At 36.7% G+C, this 22617-nt stretch overlaps 1 protein-coding gene across 1 annotated transcript; it reads left to right on the top strand.

Annotated features, from left to right (window-relative positions):
* Window positions 1–348: 348 nt before the first annotated feature.
* On the top strand, window positions 349–20987 carry LOC311210240 (interleukin-5 receptor subunit alpha-like; the record flags this gene model as incomplete). Its single annotated transcript, XM_084288029.1, has 10 exons — window positions 349–451; window positions 837–991; window positions 1099–1246; window positions 1889–1997; window positions 2157–2344; window positions 5378–5514; window positions 12140–12284; window positions 16274–16361; window positions 18252–18342; window positions 20868–20987. 10 exons carry the CDS (start codon window positions 349–351, stop codon window positions 20985–20987), a joined length of 1284 nt encoding a protein of 427 aa, XP_084144155.1.
* Window positions 20988–22617: the final 1630 nt, after the last annotated feature.

The following is a 22617-nucleotide window of genomic DNA, read 5'->3' as shown; positions in this document are numbered from 1 at the left end:
CTATCAGTAGTGTCGTTTCTGTGATCTTGCCATGCAAATTAAGCAGCGCCCCAATTCAAAACCAGCTCAGTATGGCACATGCATCATCCTTGGCCCTGGCACACAGTTAAAGACTAGGTTTAAATACAAACATCCTGATAATAGAAGACACAGACCAACAAGACCCATTGACAAAGAGTTATTTCATACTTACTTCCTATATTTTGAACATAATTTAAGTGGTTAAGTTACTGTTTCATATTATTTCACAGATGCAAAATGAAAACATCATGTTCTAAGAGTTTTTCCAGCCAAACTTGCAACTAGAGAGTCTCAATTTCTGCAGACCTGTGGCCCAAAGCATTTGCTATGGCACATGTTACATTTGTTCCTGTCGTGCTGATACTAACTTTATTACAGCATAAAACACTGTTTTCCACTGGCCTGGCAAATGGACAACCAGACGTAGTGGGTAAGTAAAATATTCAGTGACAGTTCATCCTATGTTAACCATCCCAGATGTCTGATTAGAACTTCTTGCCAAAGTTCCCATCCCAGATGTCTGATCAGAACTTCTTTTCGAGGCTCTTTCTACAGCCAGTGGATAGACATAGAGACCAAACCCATAGGAAAATTCTCCAGGATAGTTAAAAGTGAATCACCTGACATTTTGGGAGCTATAGATAAGTAAATGTAAATCTCACGTTAAAGTCACATTACTGAATATGACAACCTGCTCCATGTGAGAACAGAGCTCTCAGGGATCTGATGAATGTGCAAGCCTTACTGGAAGCAAAATCCTTTGTCTATGCAGTTGGGGTTAGGTCTTCCACTGTGTAATGTCATTATAATTGCAGATGAACTTGGGCTACATAATGATCTTCAGATTACCAAATATGATTCCAGAGTTATTCTGTCCTGGAACAATAACCTGACAGAAGAAGAGACAAAGAAGTACCGTGTGAAGTATATTTTGAGTTACACATTCTTCAATACCTCTTATGAAAGGAAAGTAAGTTCCACAGTTACACACAGTTTAAAGTGAAATCACACATTTGGTAACTGAATTTGCATCATTTTCCTTTCAGTACTTAGTACTGTCTCTCCTTCCCTTCTTAGGAAAGACTACAGGAAAAGAAAAAGATAATACGTCTTGAGTTACATTCCGGTTTTAACGCTAAAGTTAAAACACAGCTTTTTGCAAAAGAAACTGAAGAGCTAATTAAGGAGAGTGGCTGGACAGAATGTACTTACAAGGCTCCTCCAGGTCTGCTATTTCTTGCATGTTGTTAAGACATAAAAGCACTCATGATAATATTCTGTCTTGGAGTCATATTGCTTCTAAAACCCCATTTATGACATTTTTTTGGTATGGATATAGAAAAATGACTCATAGCATCTTGAAATATTATGGAATTATTTTAGGCATGTTCAGATTCAGAAAACACTAGCCCCGCTGCATGAGATGTCAGAACAACCCAAGCACTCCCTCCATCTTCCCTGACAGCTCCTATGTCTGTTGAGATTGCTTTCTGTATTACCTGGCTTCAAGAAAACTTAAAAGAGTAGAGACCTTCAGCTAGTATTCCAGATATTTTATTTTATTTTATTTTATTTTATTTTATTTTATTTTATTTTATTTTATTTTATTTTATTTTATTTATTTATTTATTTTATCTTTAACTGTGTTAGCTATGTTTAACTGTGCTTTTGGTGGTAGCCAAAGTGCTTCTCAGTTATCATGTCCTCAAAAGCTGAAAGATCCATTTGTTCTCATCCACCAGTTATCCTCCAGAAATAAGGATATCTGATGGGTTTGTAAAGGCATCCATCATGTTGTTATTAGAAAATTCATATAAAATAAACATCATATTTTCACTTATTTTTTTTTCTGATTTCTTTGTTTCAGTATATATTCAGAATCTTTCATGTATCATATATAATATTTCTTTCTTCAATTGCACCTGGCATGTTAAAGCAGAAGCTCCTGCCGATATCCAGATTTTTTTTTCATACAGGTAAAGACCTTGTGCAAAATAAGTATCAAACCGTTTTTTTGTTTGTTTGTTTGTTTGTTTGTTTGTTTTGTTTTGTATACTTGCTTAACCCAAGTCTATTATACCTTGTCTAAGGTTTGTTGTAACTTTATCTACAACACTCATATTTTCTTCCGACAGACAGACAGGAAAAGATTTTGAATGCCAGCAATATATAAAAAATGCAAGGAAGAAAAATATTGGATGCCACATGAAAGACATATATTTCCAGCCATCAAGAAAAATCAAATTAAATATATCTGTAACAGATCTGAAAAATAATTCAAGAGGACTTTCTTATTACAAAGCTCTTCTACCTCAGAAAATAGGTAAATATTGTCCATTATTGCCAGTTATGAAAAGTTCATTTATTAATTATTTTGTTGGTCTTGAAGCAAAGAAATGAAAGAGGGAAGTGTGAAAAATTCAAATATTATTTCTAACTTTCTATGCATTTATATCTCTGAGAATTTAACACAAAAATTAAAGAAAAGTAACTGTGGCTCAGAGGCTTTTATTTATTTTTCTCTGAAGTAATACAATTGTTTATCTATAATTGTCTTTTAAAAATGACATAAAATCACAATAAAATGTGATAAATGAAAATGTCATAAAAATCACAATATTGTGAGAAAATGTTTTAAAGGTTTCATTCCATGCTATTTAAAAAAAAAAAAAAAATCTCTGCTTTTCTCCAGTTCTTCTCTTTTCTATCATTTTTTCTTTTATAGTTCTGAGGAAAGGGATAAAGAAAAAGGAATATAAACCCACAAAAGTCTCACTAATAACTGATCTGAGAATATGAGTGTTCTCAAATATCAGTAACATTTCTATTTATCTATGAAGGCATTTTTCAGTTAAAATTATTTTTGCCAGTGATTTTTAACTACTGGCAGTCCTGAATGATCAGATTACTTTATTTTTCTTTACTTCATCGTGATGTTTAAATTAATCCCACTAGTGAGAAATTCTCCTGAGTTTTAGCACAGATTATAGACTCAAATACTTTAAATCATGAAAGTATTGATCATATTTCAAACCTGTGACTTGGGAATTGGGGATAACTCAAATAAAAACAAAAACTCATTAAAAACTATCAAATCTATCCTGAGCTAGGACTCTTTTATTCTTATACAGTATTCTCTTTTGTTCTCATACTTTATAATTATTGGTTTTACCAAAATAATTATACTGCAGTCAGAATCAGCTAAAAGCAATATGTTCTGCTTTCGCACAACGACATATTTTCAAGGAAATACATGTAAGTTCTTCCACCCCCCCCCCAAAAAAAAAAAAAAATCTGCAGGACACTGTGTTAGGTGTTTCATAGCTGAACTGGGAGGAGCTCACTTCCAAACTGTCTGCATTACAATCTCCTCCCTCCTGTTTAGAGCTATATCACTGCCTCCCCTTTGCTGAGGCTAGGCCACCAGCACTTCCTCCCAGCCCATCCTGACATTTCCATTGAGTCATAAGCATGGCTGCATGCCAGCCACAGCTGGTTCAGCCAACAGCTTCCCCTCCTGTCCCAGTGTAGAGCACAAATCTACCTTGCTCCTAAAATCCATTGCCAAAGTTTGGTAGCGTGCAGCAACCCCAAGGGTGTTTGCAGGTGATGCTTTTCCACACATTACAAATCATGGCATTGCCCTTGCAAGGCTAGTGTTGCAAGTCAGTGCTGCCCTCTCCACCTGAGAAGCCAGTTGCACCCTTTGTACCACACTCATCAGAAAGGCTCTTTTGTGCTTGTCTCCCCTTCTTCAACTGGAGCACACCCCACTGGGCTTCAGTCAACCTTGTCCTGTCACTCTCCTGGAGGTGCTGTGGGGTGCCAGCCCTTGCAAGCCCAGTTCTTGTCACATACCATGACATGCTTCCTGACTAAGCAGGACTTGTGCTTGCCCTATGCTGCACACAGCCCAAGATAACTCAGCCCTAGCTGCCAATGTGGCTGAAGAAATTTCCTTCTTTAGGGTTGCATTCCTACTCTTGGTACACTCACAGCAGGGTGAGATGCTCTGGAAATAATATCTCAGAGGTGGAAACATTTTTTTACCACTGCCAAACACAAAATAGCTGCTGTTCACCTTCCTCACCTTTCATGGCTGGGGTACACCTCGACCCTTAAGGCTGGTCTGTGCCAATAGGGTCAGTTTCAGGGGCAGGCGGAAGAGAACAGCTTTACAAGCCTGAGGTTGCGAAAGAAGCTTTTGCTAACTTTGTGGAGCCTGCCTCGGGCTCAGAGAGGAGACTTCTCAAGATGGGGAACAAAAAAGAAAAGCCAAACAGGAAACCTTAACATGATACAAACTCTTGTAGAGGTTCATGCAGCTGCAGCTGCAGGAAAACACACGCAGCTGCTTTATGGGGGAGCAGTGTTGCCACTCTCCCTCTTTCCTTCTCCGTCTCTGTCTTCTTAGTGCCATGCTGCAGCCATGCCAGTCTCAGGCCTTACCATCTCTGTCCCCACAGCCCTGTGGTGAATACATGCCTCTGCTGGGAGAGCTTTTTTGGAGGACTGCAGCTGTGGTTCCTCCCTTTGTGGCAATGCAACAGCAACTGCAGAGGGGTCATGCTGCTTGAGCACTCCAGCACACACCTGTACCTGACTGAGATCAGTGCCCCAGCACTCGCCATGCTAGAAATTGGTTATCTAAACCAAATGCTAAAATCCATGGAAGCAAAACATCCCTTGCTACCAACCCTGCCCACCTTCCCTGCACAGAACACATGGCCTCTGCATGCCTTGCAGTTCATGATGAGACGTGGTGGGGTGGGGAATTATTCTTTTATTGTTTATATTTCCTAAGCCTGTCTTGCTCCAAAGGAAAACATTTCCTCCATAGCAAGTGCTCATGTGCTCATTTGAAAAAGAAATAGATGTTTTAAGCATGTGTAGCAGAACTCATAAAGTGAATAATACTTGCCAGAAGCTGCTACACGTCAGTGAGAACTGAAACTCCACTTTTTCAAAGTTAAACCACTGGACTCATAGACAGACGTAGGGTATCCCACAAGACACGGTGGAAATAATCCTAAACCACCTAAAGCCTACTCCGAGGTCTTCTTGACACCCTCCAAAACTCGGTGAACACAAAGGGCCTGCTCCTCCTGCCTGGAAAGTTATATGAGAAAAAACTGCTTCCCTTTATTTTGAGGCACAAATGGATACCACTTAGTGAGCAGCACTTTTAAAGAAATCATCTTGTTCACTGAGTGCTTGCTCTGCCTGTGGGAAACTCCAGTTCAAACAGGCAGTTGTCTATTATAAAGACCAATGTACTGTGTTGTTGTTGTTTTGCATCAGCAGAAATATGAGAAACAACATGAGGTACAGAAGAAATTTCTGTGCTTATTTTCAGAGAAACTCAACCCGCCGATCAACGTCTCAGTTTCCCTGGAAAACAGAAGTATTAAAATTCACTGGAAACCCCCGCCTACCGTTGGTTCAGCAAGTAACAACTGCTTCATGTATCAAGTGAAAATAACGGACCATAAGGTAATCATTCTGGGGGCAATGTACTTACTCCCCATAGCATAATTTATATAAAAATGAGGCATACTTTGAGCTTAAAGGAATTAAAACTCAAACAACTTTAAAGAAACCTTAAGATCATTCTTAAATAGCCCAGCATTTTTTGTCTTTCTGGTCAAAAAGAAAATTTTAGGAAGTTTTTTCAGATTCATTTTTGCTTTCAAGTGGACTGCTTTTTTGTTTTGTTTTGCTTGTTTTATTTTTTACTTTTCATCTTGAATTCCAATTGTACATTAACATCACTCAGATTAATGACTTTTTGCTATTGATAAAAAGACATCAATTTGTGAAAACTGAGAAACAGAAGAAAGGGTAAAAACCTTTATTTCAGAAAGGTAGTTTTCAGCCAGAAGAATATGTTATTGAAAGATGTTGAATATCACTGTTCCCATATCTTTTCCATCCAAAGATTAGACTTGCATATTTTATTTTATTTTATTTTATTTTTTTTTTTCATACAAGGAAAAACTGGATGGCTACAGTTGCACTGTAAAGATACTGTATGGTGTGTTTTTCCATCAGTTTGTTCACTAATATGTATTGGTCAGGCTCCAGCTTATCTCATTTGTTCTGGAACTGCAACTATCTTCTATTCTACAGAAGTAGTATACAGATTTATTCACTCTTAGCAGCTCTTTTCCATGTATAAATATTCAAAGCTATTTTCAGAGTTTTTCTGAAGGATGTTAAACATTTTTAAATGTTATTTAAAAACATTGAAACACTTTATATCTTTTGTTTAGTGTTTGTTGAGATGTTCCTAGTTAAATTAAGTTTTTGAATCTAAAGTATGTATTGCTTAAAAAAAAAAAAAAAAAAGATGCTAAATGTGAAAAGTAGGAAAACACTTTTATGAATTCAAGATGATGATTATGAAGATGAAAGGACTGGAGCACCTCTCCTATGAGGAAAGGCTAAGAGAGCTGGGAATCTTCAGCCTGGAGAAGAGGAAGCTAAGGGGGATCTCTTCAATATCTATAAACACCTGAAGGAAGGGTGCAAAGAAGACAGGGCCAGGTTCTCTTCAGTGATGCCCAGTGCCAGGACCAGAGGCCCTGGGCACAAACAGGCCCACAGGAGGCTTCCCTTGAGCACCAGGCAGTGCTCCTGTGCTGGGTGATGGAACCCTGGCACAGGCTGCCCAGAGAGGCTGTGGGGTCTCCTCCTTGGAGGCCTTCAAAAGCCACCTGGAGATGGGCCTGGCCTCCAGAGGCCAGACAGCCTCACCTGTTCTGTGGCTTTTTGAAATTACACTTTTTTTTTTTTTTTTTTTTTCTTTAAATAAGCTGAGTGTAAATAAGATTCTATCATACACCAAGAATTTTGAATCGGTTTCTGCCTGGATAACATCTGTGTCTTCTTGATGTTCCACCTGAATCTTAAGATAATATGTATAAGTATTTTGTTTGAAAAACGCTTGTAGATATTTCAAAACACTCCCCCACCTAGACAGAAACTGAACATGTATTTGTTTTGAAGTGTAGCTGCAAAATGTTGAATTTTAACATGGAATTAATTACTTGTAGAAAGGCACTATTCATAGAATGATAGAATCATAGAATCATAGAATCACAGAATCACAGAATGGTATGGGTTTGAGGGGAACTTAAAGATCGCCCAGTTCCTTCCCCCTGCCCTGGGCAGAGACACCTCCCACTAGACCAGGTTGCCCAAAGCCCCATCCAGCCTGGCCTTGAACACCTCCAGAGATGGGGCATCCACAGCTTCTCTGGACAACCTGTTCCAGAACCCCACCACCCTCAGAGTAAAGAATTTCTTCTTAATATCTAATCTAAACCTACCCTCTTTTAGTTTAAAGCCATTCCCCCTTGACCTGTCACTCCACCCCCTGACAAAGAGTCTCTCCCTGACAGCTTTCCTGTAGGCCCCCTTTATGTACTGGAAGGCCACTGTAAGGTCTTCCCAGAGCTTTCTCTTCTCCAGGCTGAACAACCACAACTCCCTCAGCCTGTCCTCACAGGAGAGGTGCTACAGCCCCTTAATAATCTTTGGAGCCCTCCTCTGGACTCATTCTAATACTTCCATGTTTCCCCAAAGCTGAACACATTACTCCACGTGGGGTCTTATAAGAGCAGAGGGGAAGAATCACCTCCCTCTCCCTGATGCTGGCCATGTTGCTTTTGATGCAGCCCAGGGCACAGTTGGCTTTCTGGGCTGCAAGCACACACTGCTGGCTCATGTTGAACTTCTCATTAACCAACAACCACAGGTCCTTCTTTTCAGAGCTGTTTTCAATCCATTCTCCACCCAGCCTGTATTTGTTCTTGGCATTGCCCTTACCCAGGTGTAGGGCCTTGGATTGGCCTTGATGAACTGTGTAAAGTTCTCACAGGTCCACATCTCAAGCCTCAGAAACTCACAGGTTCCTCTGGATGGTATCCCTTCCCTCCTGTGCTCTGAAGCTGTAGATTAAAAGCATATGATTTCCTGCCATCAGAATAACACTATGTTGACTCTCAATGTACTCCTCAAAACTAAACCAGCTTTGCTAATTTAAATTGCAATATTAAGTTGTTGCTAAAATTTGTAATTAGGTTTCACTCTTGCAAAGTTTTTCTCTCATACTTAATTCATGTTATATTCAGTGAATTATTCATGTGAAATACATGTGAATCCTTGCAGGATGGTGCTCACAATTTACATGTCAATGTTGTTATTTCTAGATACATCACTAAAATAATCACTTCTGTTGTTTACATACTTTATTATATATTTAATGATCATTCATGTTGTATCAGCAGCTTCTCTTAGTTTTAACACTAAAAAATAGAACAATGTTATAGTTTTGCTTATGCAGCATGGTGACAATATGGTGGCATTGCCAGCTGGTGGTTTAAAAGTACATAGCAGTAAGAGCTGAAATGTTTTCAGGCAGATTCTCATTTGCACTCCCAAAGAGTTGAAGGCCAAGCACTTAACTCAACATATGATACTAAAAAACTCAGATATGTGTTTGAATGTGAATTTTCTGAATCTTTGGTGTTTTCATTCAAGGTCTCTTTTAAGCTGTGTGTTTCTTCAAGAACCTAAATCTTAGCTAAGATGCCTGAATGCGCAGTATTGTAGCAATAAAAGGCTTATCTAAGCTAATGATACTATTCAAGTCTGAAAGAACATGTGACTAAGTTAATATATATCCCATTCTTCGTTAGACACAGTAGAAAGGAAAAATACAATAAGGTAGGCAAATTACTGGACACATAACATTATTTTCATATATTACATCAGGGTTTATTAGTTCAGATGTTTGGTTTATTAGCTAATTCTGATAAACAGCTTCCAGAGCTGCATTGGATCTTCTCATATTCACATATGCCCCCACTGCAGCACATGGAAAAGGTGTTTGGGTCTGTATGTGGATATTGGACCTCTCAGTCCTTTTTTTTTTTCTTTTTATTTTTTTTTTTTTCCCCAGAATAAAGACAGCTAGTCTCCTTCTAGGCCACCTCAGCACATAGTTATCATCTCCTTAACCATTTCCTAGTATAACACTTCAAAACTCATGCTAGATGCATCTGGGGGCTTTCTCCTGCCCTTTCACTAAGCTCCTAATCTTTAACAGCTGGAAGCAGAGTGAGCAAGGGAGGTTCATGCTGGATCCTTGGTATGCTGCTCAGAAATGTGCTGGAGCACTTCTGATCCTTTCCTGCCAATGCAGGCAGGTTACTTTGCCATTTCAAGACACAGAGCAAGTGAAGTAGAAGCAGGGAGGGCCAGGAGTAAGAGGTCCTTTGTCAGCCCAGGGCTAGGATGTGCCTGAGTTGAGTAGCAGGGTTCTGCTCTTTATAGTTTGCTGCTGCTGCCCCTTTCCAGCTTCCTAACACCTCCGGCCCTCTGGAAGGAAATGTCAAATGCATTAAATTTTCCAGCATCTTTATTTACATGGAGTAAACCTATTCTATTTTTCTTTTCTTACACAGTTGTTCCTCTGTTTTCTACACATATGCAGGATATAAACAAAGCAAAGGAAACAAAAGGAAAATTGGGGTGCTGGTGGAAGAGAATAAACACCTACATCAGCGGAAAATTGTTGAGCTTTTTTTTTTTTTTCATAGATTAGATGGTTGGGGAGATAGGAGAGAGTCAACCAACAACAAAGCGTAACATGTGAGGGCACCAGCTAAGTGAAGGATCTTTGAGGCAGATTTGAGGAGAATCAGGATAAAGGGTAGTAATGGTTGAAAGGTAGTTACCTAGCAAAGTAGCACAAAATTGAGACACAAAGGTAAGGAAAAAAACTGCAGCAGTGTTACAGGAGACATGGGAGAGAGATGAGTGGAGCAAGACTGAGGTTCTGTTTCCTGGTCAAATCCAGGTATTAATTATTTTCAGATAGACTTAATTACTTGAGGTATTAGGGTATTCCATAAACAGGGTTGTGGATATTTGTTTGATATTTATCCACCTAAGAGGATAATGATTAAAATATGAAAGTCTACATTTATTTATTCTGAATACTAGAAGAGATGACTTGCTGAATACTCATGTGTACAGACAATATTATTGTGATACAAACAGATAAACCTTAAAATTAGATAGTTAAGTCTACAGGTGACTGAAAGCTAGGAAGGGTTAACAAGCGGTATGGAGAATAAAATCTGAATTTGAAATTTTGGGTAAGTTTGAAATCAACAAGGCAAAGTTAAGTAATAGGGAAAATCCTACGATTAGGATGTATAGGTCAAATCTGCAAAAAAATATATTTTTTTTTTTTTTAAAAAAAAAGAGGAATTAATGTGAAGGCAACAAAGCTGAAGAAAAAAGGTCTGTGGATTACATTGAACCACAAACTGAGTCAATAATTTTACGTTATTACACAAAGGTCAAAAGTTATTAAAGTATATATGATAGGCATGTCACATGTAGGTCATGACTAATTCTTCCTTCTAGCTGCTAAGTTTCACCTGGAGTCTCAAATTGTGCTTTGGGCACCACCACAAAATATAAATATATTGTAAAAAGGTTCAGAGAACATTTACCCTAAACCTGTCCTTCAGTCTCCACCACCTGGAGCATGTTTTCAAAACTTCTGCTCATTTTGTCAACATTTTACAAGCAGAAGCTTTGAAGACATGCTCTAGGAGGACACCGTCTAGAGTAAAGGAGTGTCAGTAACTTGTGTGAACCCTCCTCTGGTACATAAAAGGATATTAATGAGAGCATAAGTATCATACTTACTCATGACTACTTGTGAGTAAGATAAATAGTGATTAGCTAAATTTAAAGCAAGAAAAACAGGCTAAAAGTTAGGACAAGTGTTCTAATTCCAAGGAAACTCTAGCAAGGCAACAGGTTTTCAAGCCTGCTTGGGGTGACTCTTATTGAGTTACAGATAGTAGGTTAGGCAAGAATCCTCCAAGAATGGTCTGGGTGTAGCAACATTTGGTCTACCATTTTTTGGTCTCACTGACATAAGATGGCCTACATAATTTTACAAGATGTTTTTCATTCTAGCACTTTGGTAATTTCTTACAATGACATTACTTTATTATTGTCTCCTTAGGAACAAATGTTCAGGCACAGAATGTAGTGAGCACTAAAACATCGTACGTGTAGTTTGCTGTTGAAAGTCCTGATATCACACATGTTTACTTACTTTGTAAACCTTAGCATGTATGCTTTTGGATCTGTTTCTGGCAACAGATCTGGAAACAGGGTCACAAAGAGTGAAGGAAGAGAAAGAAGTTGTGTGATACATAGCCAAATCCATACTGTGATCAATATAAGGAAAGCAGTAGGTCACCTTTTCTTAAAGTTGCCCTAATTATGCTTTCCTAACCCCAACGATGCAAAGATTCTGTGCTCATTTATTTCTGAGATGTGTATTCAGAAATACTATTATTCTTTGCAAATTCCTAACATTAATGCCGATTTTTTTTTCTGAGCAGAAGCTTCTTGTCTTTTTACTTTTTTTTTTTTTATATTTAATTTAATTTATTTTTTTTATTCTTTTCTTAATTTTTTAGCATTGTTTGTTTATTTTACCTAGCTCCAGTTTTCAAAGTTGGTAAATGATTTTGAGAACCCTCTGTTATAGACTGTAGTGAACCTTGCATATGTTTAATCTTTTGAAGTGACATGCTTTCATTTATAGACACAATTAAGGATGTTTCAAAATAGTCACTAAAATAATGGAGAACCCTCACCATTAGACAGTTGAAAACTGAAAGCTTTTTTTCTAGCAGAAAACTAAAAACAGCACACCACCCACTACAAAAGCTTTGAAACTTGTGGATTCATTATTACTGTATTCATCCTATGTTTGGCGTGAGAAAAAAAAAAAAGGGAATAGGTGCTTTCAGATTCTGACCATTCACACAGCTGATACTTCCTTCCATCTTTTTAGTTTTAACCTCCTGATCTTTAACCTGAGTTGAGTTTTAATACATGCCAGCTAAAAGACAGATTGTGTCAGATATAAACACTTTTTTTTTTTTTTTTTCTGAAAATCTCTTTTTATTAGGTAAGTGACATTGTAGTTAAGTAGTATTTGACATCCATAGAATTTTATCTGTTTCAATTGCAATGTGAAATCACCTAAAATAACCCCTTAAACTTGTCTTGATAGATTGTAAATGTTGCTGCAGAGAAATATGAGTATCCACTTCATAGGCCAGCAAAGAAATATACAGCACAAGTGAGGGCAAAGAAAGAGGTATGCATAAGAAACAAGATATGGAGTGACTGGAGTGAACCAGTGATTATTCATGATGGTAAGTTATCATGTATTTATCATTCATAACTCTTATCATTACATATTAGTATAATTTAGCATATTTACTTTCTGTTCTCTTTGCTGTACTGTATTATTATTACTGTACTGTAGCAGTATGTGGAAGTCCATGCCATGCACCAGGTCACACAGTTCTACATGCTGTGGGGAAATGTACCGTTTGATCTAATAGGTTAGATCTAATGGGTTAATAGCACAGGACTGTTCTCCCGGTGTGATTTTTGGCAGCCTTTAGAAAACAAAAATGGTCAGCAGCTGCATGGCTCACAACATCCCCCTGCCTGTTCTGCAATGGACATCTTTATGAATGCTTTCAGCTGAAGACAGTAAGCCAAGAAACACATGAATGTCATAAAGCTCATCAAATCATGTAGTCCTCAAGGACTAAATTTAACATATTTCTGTTACTGTATCAGGAGAATAATCTCTCATCTGACAGAGATAGGAAGTAGTTACGCTCACATTCAAATATATGTGCTCTGGCTCTCACAGTTTGCTTTAGTACAAATTAAACAAGAACCATGTTTTTTCCTTGACCTCCTATGACAAGATTTTAAAGTTCATATGCTAACAAGTGACTCTTGTGCTTTCCATGGTTAGGAAAATGCCTCCACGTACAGCAGCTTCATAATGTCAGGTTGGGTAAAGGGGAACTTGGATAATAGAATGAGTGACACTCAATATCTACACAGAGGAATGTACAGACTTGTCTCTGCATGTTAACATGAAAAACTGTTGAATGCTATTGTTAATAACATGATTCAAGATAAATATTTAATGTATCAGACTGTATTTTTGGCATATGTCTTTTTGATTCATTGAGTTTCAAATACATGTTTATCTGAGGATACAGGAAACACAAGGCCAGACATTAATATTTTTGCAATGGATTGAAGGTAAATTCACTCAGAGGGTTTATATGATGCAGTCTGTCTACTCCACCAAATGCCTTACCACATCCCACTATTCTGTTGGCACCTCTCAGCTACCATCTCTGCAGTCCAGATTCATTCACTTCATTTCAGAAGCATTTCACTTCTTAAATAGTCAGAGAGAGGAGCTTCATGTGCTCACTATGGTGAAGGAGAGGACACATTTCAGCCCATCAGAAACTTGAATTGCCTTTCGGAAATGCTTCTTTCTTCTCATTGAAGAGAGTGTGAGCTTTGGACATTAACATGCAGAGAGGTCTTCCTGGTGCCTCATGTCAGGCTGATAGTCAGTGGAGGGAGGGGAAATTAGAAGGGCTTCTAGTAGGGAAATGTAGGTTTAGTCTTCCCTAGTAGGGAAATGTAGGTTTACTCATTCTCTGCCATCCCCTCACTAGAAAAAGGAAATGGAGTTGAGCAGTTATCCACCCTGATTCCAGCCTACCAAACCTTTCAGCAGCTGCAGCTGTCTGACTTTTCAACACCATTGGTTTCCCAACTTCCTCTACAGCTGTTGTTGGAGCTTAACAACCACAGCTTGTTTCCTTTCCTTCAGAAAAGTTTGCGGAAGACAAGACTGCAATTGCATATAATATGTCATATCTCCATGTGTTCAGTGCAGCAAGTTGATTTACCTATGGCGCATACTGCACATATGCACAAGTTCATGTAATATGCCTATTTCCCTTCTTCCTTCCTGTATTCAGAGAGGATTAGTGGTTTTTGTAAAACAAATCTATGGAATATATTACACTGAAGGATCGCACGCTCAGGCAAACTTCTTTAGGCATCTATTTTGATACCTAGAAAGAGTTTTCTGTCCATTTTATTTTGTATTCTGTTGAAATGATTTTGGCTGTTTTTAATTGGGAATACATATAATAAATAGACTTTATGTAGTGCATTTTAATGCTGCCTAGATTTTATTTATTTATATTAAAAAATATGTTATTATTAGTATCATTCATAATAATTTCATGCAAGTCACATACTTAATTTCACAGACACAGTTATTTTTAAAATATTGAGACTTACCATGTAGTAACTTGAAAGGAAAAACATCCATTCAGTATTTTATTTTGGAATGTGTCATTTTTTCTGCTGAAAGTTTTGAAGCAATGTGGACTGACCTGCTTTTTGTTTACTTCCACATGACGTTCTGATGTTTCATCTGGAAGTTATGTTACATTTCTTTAAGAATGCATTTTTAAGAGGCATTTTATCCTCTACTTAAAAAAGCTGAAACATCAAAATGAAATAACATAATTCAAGACATAACTAAAATATTTGTTCTAAAATGTTCATTTGACATGAAAAGAATTTGTTAGTTTTCTCATGGGAAACACATTTGTTTTCCATCAAAATTAGCATATGCCCTTGAAAAATAAAACAATTTAAACTGAACTGTTCAGTATAGAAACTTTCTGCTGAAAGAGAAATGTTTGATCAGCTTTATTCATATATAGAAACTTGAAATAATTGGTCTAATTTTTAGAGCTTCTGAGCATTCATAGATCACTTTGAAGTTAATAGTAATTCAGAGGTGTTCTGAATTTTGCAGGCCAAGCCACTATTGTATGTGACTAAATTTATACATTTGCATTTGAAAAAAAAAAGACAAAAAACAAAATAGCAAAACAAAATCAATCAATCAATAAAAAAAAATAAAACAACAACAACAACAAAACTTTAAAAGGTCTATCTCAAAGAATAAGTGCTTCTTTTTCTTTCACCTTTTCAAAATGTATGAGTTAAGAAAGCAAGAAGACCGAACCGCTTTGTGGTTTGGTTTGTATAAAGACCACTGCTTCCTCTTCTCTTGAGTGTGTACGTGATACAGGGTTAGCAACAGAATGTTGCAGAACAATCACCTCAAAATAAAGAATTAATGTTACACAGTCCAGAAAGTGTTCCAAACTTATTTTCTGAGCACTCAAAAGACAAGGGGAAAACTCTTGTCTTCAGCTTAAAATGAATAAAGAATAGGTTAGTATTTTAGTAGAACATAAAGGTTGTTCTTACACTTAGTTCTATACAGAGGTTTGAGAGCTTTTTCATGGTTTTACATCAAATTTGTGGAAATTCATTTCCTTGGTTTTAACTGCAAGTGGATTCAAACCAGGAACTTTTATTCAAATCTTTTGTTCTTTGAATTTGATCTAGATTGGTCCTAAAACCATTGTTTAACTGGCCTAGGACCACTAACATTTTAAGAACTGTTCCTACGTGTTTTTCTTCAAAGTACTTAGTTCAAAGGAATCCAAAATAGTCATGGTTCTAAAGCTAGGTATCAAACAAAAATAAAATTTGCCAAAAAAATGCATTTTTAAGTCTATCAAAGGCTTTTGTATTTTGGTATTTGGGGTATTTTAGAGGAGTGAATGCAAGGTAAAAAACCAATATTTTCTGAACAGTATAAATATGTATTTCAAAATGTTTACTTGCATTTCTTTAGGACTTTGCCTAACACGGTTTAAAAAGGTAAGTATAATGAAGAACAAATGTTGCTTCTTGAGTCAGAGAGAATATTTTGTTTGACAAAAAGCTTTTATTTTCATTTTACCTTAAACCAGTTACAGCTGTGAAGGGGTGAGGAGGCAGCAGCATGAGTCTTATGGTGTGTGGAGATGGGAGGTGGCAACATCAGGAATCCAGGAGCAGCTGGGGCAGCAGGAGTGTCAATGACAGATGAAAAAATGGAGCCTGATATCCAGAGAAATCAGGGCTCAATGGAAACATGCAGTGAAAGGACAGGCCATGCACAGCGTGAGAGAAATCCAGGGAAAGGAAGGGATGGAGTCCATTTATGCAGAGGAACATGGGGATTGAGACAGCAGCAAAAGCTGAGGGCTAAAAGGAGGAGAAAAAAACAATGCTGAATGCAGAAGCCCTTGTTCCATCTAAAAAGCTTGGTGAAATATTTGTTTAAATCTTTAGCAGTACAGGAATGGTGCAATATTTATGAGTCATTAATATATAATTCATTCATTTATGAAATATCCTTTCCCACATTATTAACATTATCTTTCTTCTTTCTAAGGAAAGACAGTGGACATCATGCTGCTAAGCCTCACATTGCTTTGCCTTCTAATTTTCCTTGGAGGTTTGCTGATATGTGCGTGTAGAAGGTAATATACATTTCTGGAAGGTAATATAAACTGTTGGTATGAGAGCGGTCAGGGAAAAAGAGAGATGAAGGTAAGGGTCAGCAAACCATACTCAATGGAGTAAAGTCAAACACCAGTCTTCTCAGATGAATTATTGTTTACAAGAAACAGATAATTGTGCATTACCAGCTGTTGTTTTAACAAAGGTGTGCTAGATGTAAGACTACATCTACTACTGAGCAGTATCTCACAGATCCCATCACAGTCCCTGGAGCTCCAGTCTCACACCTAGATCTTAGCCATATCTCTGCCTCTGTAGACGACATTTTTCCACCTTAGTCTGACTTCTGTCTCTCACTGTGATTTTGCCCCATGGTCTTGTGGGTTCTGCTTTCAGGCCACCAGCACTAATCACACCAAAGACAAATTTCATTTCCCGTGTTGCCCAAGTTCATTTCATAATTTATGGGTATTGCCTACAATATTCTTTTCCTCTAAACTGAACAGATTACCAAAAAAAACAAACAAACAAACAAAAAAAACAACAACAAAAAACAAAAGTGAAAGTCATTCTGACAGAAGGAATTTTCATTGCTGTACCATTAGTGGCCCTCCAACCATCACTAATAAATGCAGACAACTGACTTGACACCACTACTTTTCTTTTCAGTTACACATTGTTCCTATTGGCATAACAGAGAAGGCTTTCTGAGAAACAAAAAACAAAACAAAACAAAACAAAAAAAAACAAAAAAAAAAAACAAAAACAAACAAACAAAAAAGTTCAGGAAGGTAAGGTAACTCAAGATACCTTAGTATCTGTAACATGTAATATTTAAATGGAACCAGTGTTAAAAGTAAAATAATTAATTAATGACTAAAATAACTGCTGATTAAATGCTGATTAGGATAAAAGAGGTTACCATACATTCTACTTTCTTTTAATAAACAAAAACTCAAGAAACTGTGGCTATGAAAGAGTTAACATTAAAATACAATATCAAACGTTTCCCTGTGTGCAAGTAAAACATGTAATTGAGAGCCATCTGCATCTAAACATAAAAAAAATATTCTGGTCAAATAATGAGGATTGCTTTTGGTCTCAAGAGAGTAATTCAGCTGGTAGATCTCTTCTGTGATAAATTTGCATAGCATTGAAAACCAACAGATAATCCTTTGTGATGGCACAAAATGTGTTCATGAACTCTATGCAAACACCACTCACACTCAAGTTGAATTGTGCTAGACTTCAAATGAGTTAAAAGACATCTCTGATGTAATGCCTGTCCCTGTCCTTTATGTTTCTTTCTTTGATTAAAATATTTTACAGGTAATATTTTAAATTATTAAAATAGGAGTATTTTTTGTACTTGTCATAGTAGTATGCCATAAGCTCTTGCTTTTCTTGGAAGTCAAATGTGTGTGCATATCTATAGAGTCCTTTTAAATCTCTAGCTCTAGTTAAAACCAGTGAGGCAGAGGAAAAGCTGGAAAAATGCTGAGCAAAATGTCAGTAATGAAACAAAAAACCAAAATGTATTATAGCTTTAGAAATGGTTAATGTCTGTTTAATTTAAATGTCTAAATCATGAACAATTTTTTGACACCTATGGAAACAATCTCCCCCAAAGTACTCAAGTTCCCTTTCTAGTCAGTGTAAAGAATTCAGAATCTCTGAAAGATGTTAGGCAGTTCCTAACCACCTCAATTTAGATGTGTTCCTTAGATTAATAATTTATTTAATGTGGGTCACAGACCATGCTCCACTTGTCTGATTATCTCCTCTCTGTGTTTAAGTTTCTTACTCAGTTAAACTGTTATCCAGTGTCCATTGCAGGTGCACCTATTGCAAAGTATTGTTTAATTCCTGCAGACATTTTAGAGTTGCATGTCTGTATCACTCTCTTGTAGGTATAGATGCCTGGAAGTTATAACCATGCCTGTTCCACATCCTACAGATAATATCATAACTTGGTTAGCTGCAGATGAGACTCACCACCAGGTAGAGTGTATCTGTACTTTTTCTCTCACTACACTGACACGCATGATATTACTTGCAATCAGAGTGGCACAGCATTGCATTTGGAACAGCAGGTCAGTATTAAGAAAAACTGGGAAAATGGTATGCAGAGTTCTTGTAATGAAGCCAAAACAAAAACAAAACAAACAAACAAACAAAAAAACACCAAAAAAGAACAAACAAACAAACAACAACAAAAAAACATAGAGTGCTTGTGCAGGTTACAGGACAATGATTTCCATACAAACGATGGAGAAAGTCCTCAAGAGAATATTATGTCAAGTGTGCCTCAGAGAGGGCTTCAGCATAACCACACTCAATGGACCAATGTTTTAAGCAGCAATCACTATGACTCCCTGCAGAATAGGCATTATTACATGTATAAGCATGTGGGCAAGTTATCAAAGGAAAGAGTTTTGTGGCGAAGTGTAAATCATTGGCTATTTCATAATAAGCGTATACATACAGCAAGAGGAAGCTTAGCAATGCATGAAGTATATGCTACCTCAAGAGTACACCTGCTCCAAGGTAAATCATGGCCAGAGATATTTACTCTGGAAAATATTCCATTCTGCTAATGGAAGTTCAGTTGCTAGCTTATCTCACAGGAGATTAAAAATTTTCAGTCAACTGGACAAAACAGAAAATAAGTATTTCCAATATTTGTGTGACTGTAATTAATGCAGCTCCTTGGCTGGCACATTCAAGTCTTTTTATTACTGCCTGTGATTGTGTGAGTTAGAGGAAAAATGCGTTAGTCAGACAGTAGTCTAGATCTCTATAATTTTGGTGAAGCTACACAGTAAACTGTGCTATAGGAAGCACAGTAAGATTGTCTCTTATCTGGTTCTTCTGCAACACATGATGGAAAGGTGTGCCTTAACAGTGTGTTTTGGGAACATACCATTGAAATAGAAAACTGTTATGAGGAATTTCTCCATCCTGTGTTCAAAACATTTGTTTCAGTGCCTTTTTTTTTTTTTTTTTTTTTTTTTTTGATTTGTTTCATTCATTTTACTCTGTCCTATTCAACTCTGTTGCTGTACAGTACCTTGAAGATTTCTATTAGTGCGTTCAGGAATGTAACTGACAATTGCTAATGTAAGCTTCTATGCCACCTTCTTTTCTTCCAGGGGAAAAAAAAAAAAAAGTGTGCCTTTCAATGCTTTGTTGTTGTTGTTGTTTTTAATTAATTAATTAATTAATTAACTTAAATGTAAATATACAAGCATAACTACAAACCCTGATAGAAATTGTGGACCATCTAAATTCATGAATCACAACTAGATTGTAAGACAAGGGAAGTGAGTCCCCTCCCCTCCCATCCTGTCCCATCCCCTCCCCTCCTGTACCCTCCCTTCCACTAACCTCCTCTCTCGAAGGCAAACTTATAAATAAATTGTTGTCTATATGCCTAATGATATCAGAAATGACAAGACCGATGGCATGTGTTTTAAACTCACACCTGGAGTTCGTTCCACAAGCCTCAGCCTGGCTCCCAAGAGCAATCTGTGCTCCTCTACTTTATAGTCTCAGAAAAGAGAAGCCCAAGAGAGCTCCAGAACTATACTCAAGTCAAGTCTTTCATTCTCAAGATTCAAAGTCATTTCTATGATATTTATGGCCAAAATTATTTTATTGAATTTGATCTAAAGGTGTCATATTTGCTACTTCTTCTATGCAAAAATCCTTTGGCACACTTTTCACGAGCAATGGTGTGCAAATTAACTAAAAATACCCCTTGTGATTATCACATATGAACTACCAGAATATAAAGACAAAATTATCATCAAACATATATTCTGTATCTCCCACAAACATTGAACTGCATGCACTACTCTTCAGACATCTTTTGTATTCACTATATAAAACAAAAAATACAACAAATAATGACCACCACAAAAAATATATCATATATTACTAACTGAGAAAGAAGACATCTCTGTCCCCAAACTATTACAAAACACCACACACACTTTTGACAGGAAGACCTCAGCATATCTATGTAATTGTTGTCTAGATGATTACTACAAGTGGCTGAGATGTGTGTTGATGGCACATCTAGGAAAGAGAAATTGAATAAAACATATGGAACAGATCAGTACCTCAGATACTGCTGACACCTGAAATAGCAGTGACATTGGCTTTGGACATAATGTAAGAGTAAAGAAGATTGCAAAGAATGGTGCTGAGATAATCTGTTTTACCAACACATAAATACAACCACTGAAAGCTAGAGTGTGACTTTGACATAAACTCTAGGTATACGGTTATATCATCCTTCAAGGCAACAAGCAACAAAATAAAGGCTCAGAACAGTGAAGCAAATTTGCTTATGATCACCTATTACAGGGAGAGATCTCTGTAACTCAGTTATCATAACAGACGAAGTAATCTGTACTAACCCCAGATAAATCAAATAGCTTGTAATAAAATTCAAGCAGAATTTGTAGTACCATTCAATGCAGATGTTGTGCATAACAATTTTTTTTTTTTTTATCCAACAGAAACAAATTTCAATGCAAATGGAAATGCACTCAGAGGTTGTTCTGGGAATACTAGAAGAGAATGGAGACAACATTCACCAACAGGGACATTTGAAGGATTTTGAATTAGAAGACCTGTAGGAGTGATATACCTTCTTTATTTACATGCAAGAGTTAACTTTCTGTTAGCTGGATGATATTCTGACAGATCTAAGAAAGGCTGATATTGGAGTTTGTCTGATACAAATAGTCTCTTACATTGTGCAACTCTTAAAATGAGCTCAAGAAAACACTGCCTTGTAGTTTATCTCTAACTACTACCGATCTTCAGCCCAGTAAAATTACAGCAGCCGAAACAGTATGATTGAATATTGGAGTCCACTTGGGTCAAGACAGAATCAGAATTTCTCTCCTATAATGCTGCAATAGTTTCCAAATAATGTCCAATAAACTACTGCCTTTGGACTGGTTCTTCATACAAATTCCATGCTAACTATTCAATGTCTGATTGCAGATATAAGAAATGATGGAAACAAGAAACATTTCTGGAAACAGCAGCAGAAGCTCACAAGGGTTCTTTAAAGTTCCAAAAATAAGTTTCTGAGGTACTACATTGTACGAGTAGACATTAACTAGAAACAGTCATGTGAGATGACATAAGGTTTTTAAATGCGATGGACTTAATCCTTTGTAGTTAACAAAAGCAGAAAATCTTTGACAAGGTAAAGAAAACAATATTGTTGATGTATCATAACTGTTTGAATAAATATAACTCAGAGAATTAAAAGTTCAGAACTGTCTAACTATTGCTATTTTTTTCCCCTATTTTTGAAGAAATTGTTGTTCTAATTCCACGAAGCAGTATCCATGAAAATTCATTATGAGGTACATAACTGGGGCAGACTCTTTGAACTGATACCTAAGACAGTGTTTGTTTGACTACAAAAGAAGGGATATAGGGCCTTGATCTTGCAAGGAAGACATATTTCTGTAGACTTTTTCTGTAGGAGGGCAATACAAGTAAATGTATTGACTTAAGTTAATGATGAACTTAATTTTCTGGAGGGCTAGGAAGCAACATGAAAAATCCTTGTTTTCTTTTCTGGTAAAATTTCTTCTTGTTCAAAGCAATTTTGGTTGAAGGCAATATTTAATTTCACTTGATATAACAACTTTTGTATTACTTTAGGGACAAATACAAAAATTTTGTGAAATTTTTTGAAACATTTAGTAACTAAAGTGTTGGACTCAATGATCCTTATGGGTCCCTTCCAACTCAGGATATTCTATGATTCTGTGACTAAATTAGATTCTAAATTTCTAAATTAGATAGTATATCATAGTATTGATATAGTATTGATTCAAATGAATATGATGTGAATATGATGAATATGCTTTTTTTTTTTTTTTTTTTTTTTTTCCTCCGGCAAGATGTCTCTCTCATTACAGTGGAGAAGACGAGAAGACTGCACTCTTTCTCCTTTCTTTCCAAGGAGGATCTCAAAAGCCCAAGCTAGAAAAACATGAGCAATGAAAATACTTTCATTGACTGTTTTTGCCATAAGAACAGGTTCATAAATTCAGGGGGAAAAAAAACAAACAAACAAACGAAAAAAACTTTACTAAGTAGTATTACCTTTCTTGACACAGTGTCGTGTTTTTGTTTGTTTTTCTTTTTTGTGTTTTGTTTTTCACAGAAGGTAAGGGTCACCTTACCTATGAACATCAATGCTCTTCCCCCGGTAAATGTTAGTCTGATAAGTAGGCAAAT

Source organism: Netta rufina (genome assembly GCF_964035555.1).
Source record: "Netta rufina genome assembly, chromosome: 1".
Lineage (NCBI taxonomy): Eukaryota > Metazoa > Chordata > Aves > Anseriformes > Anatidae > Netta > Netta rufina.
This window is presented reverse-complemented; position numbering and strand designations above follow the sequence as displayed.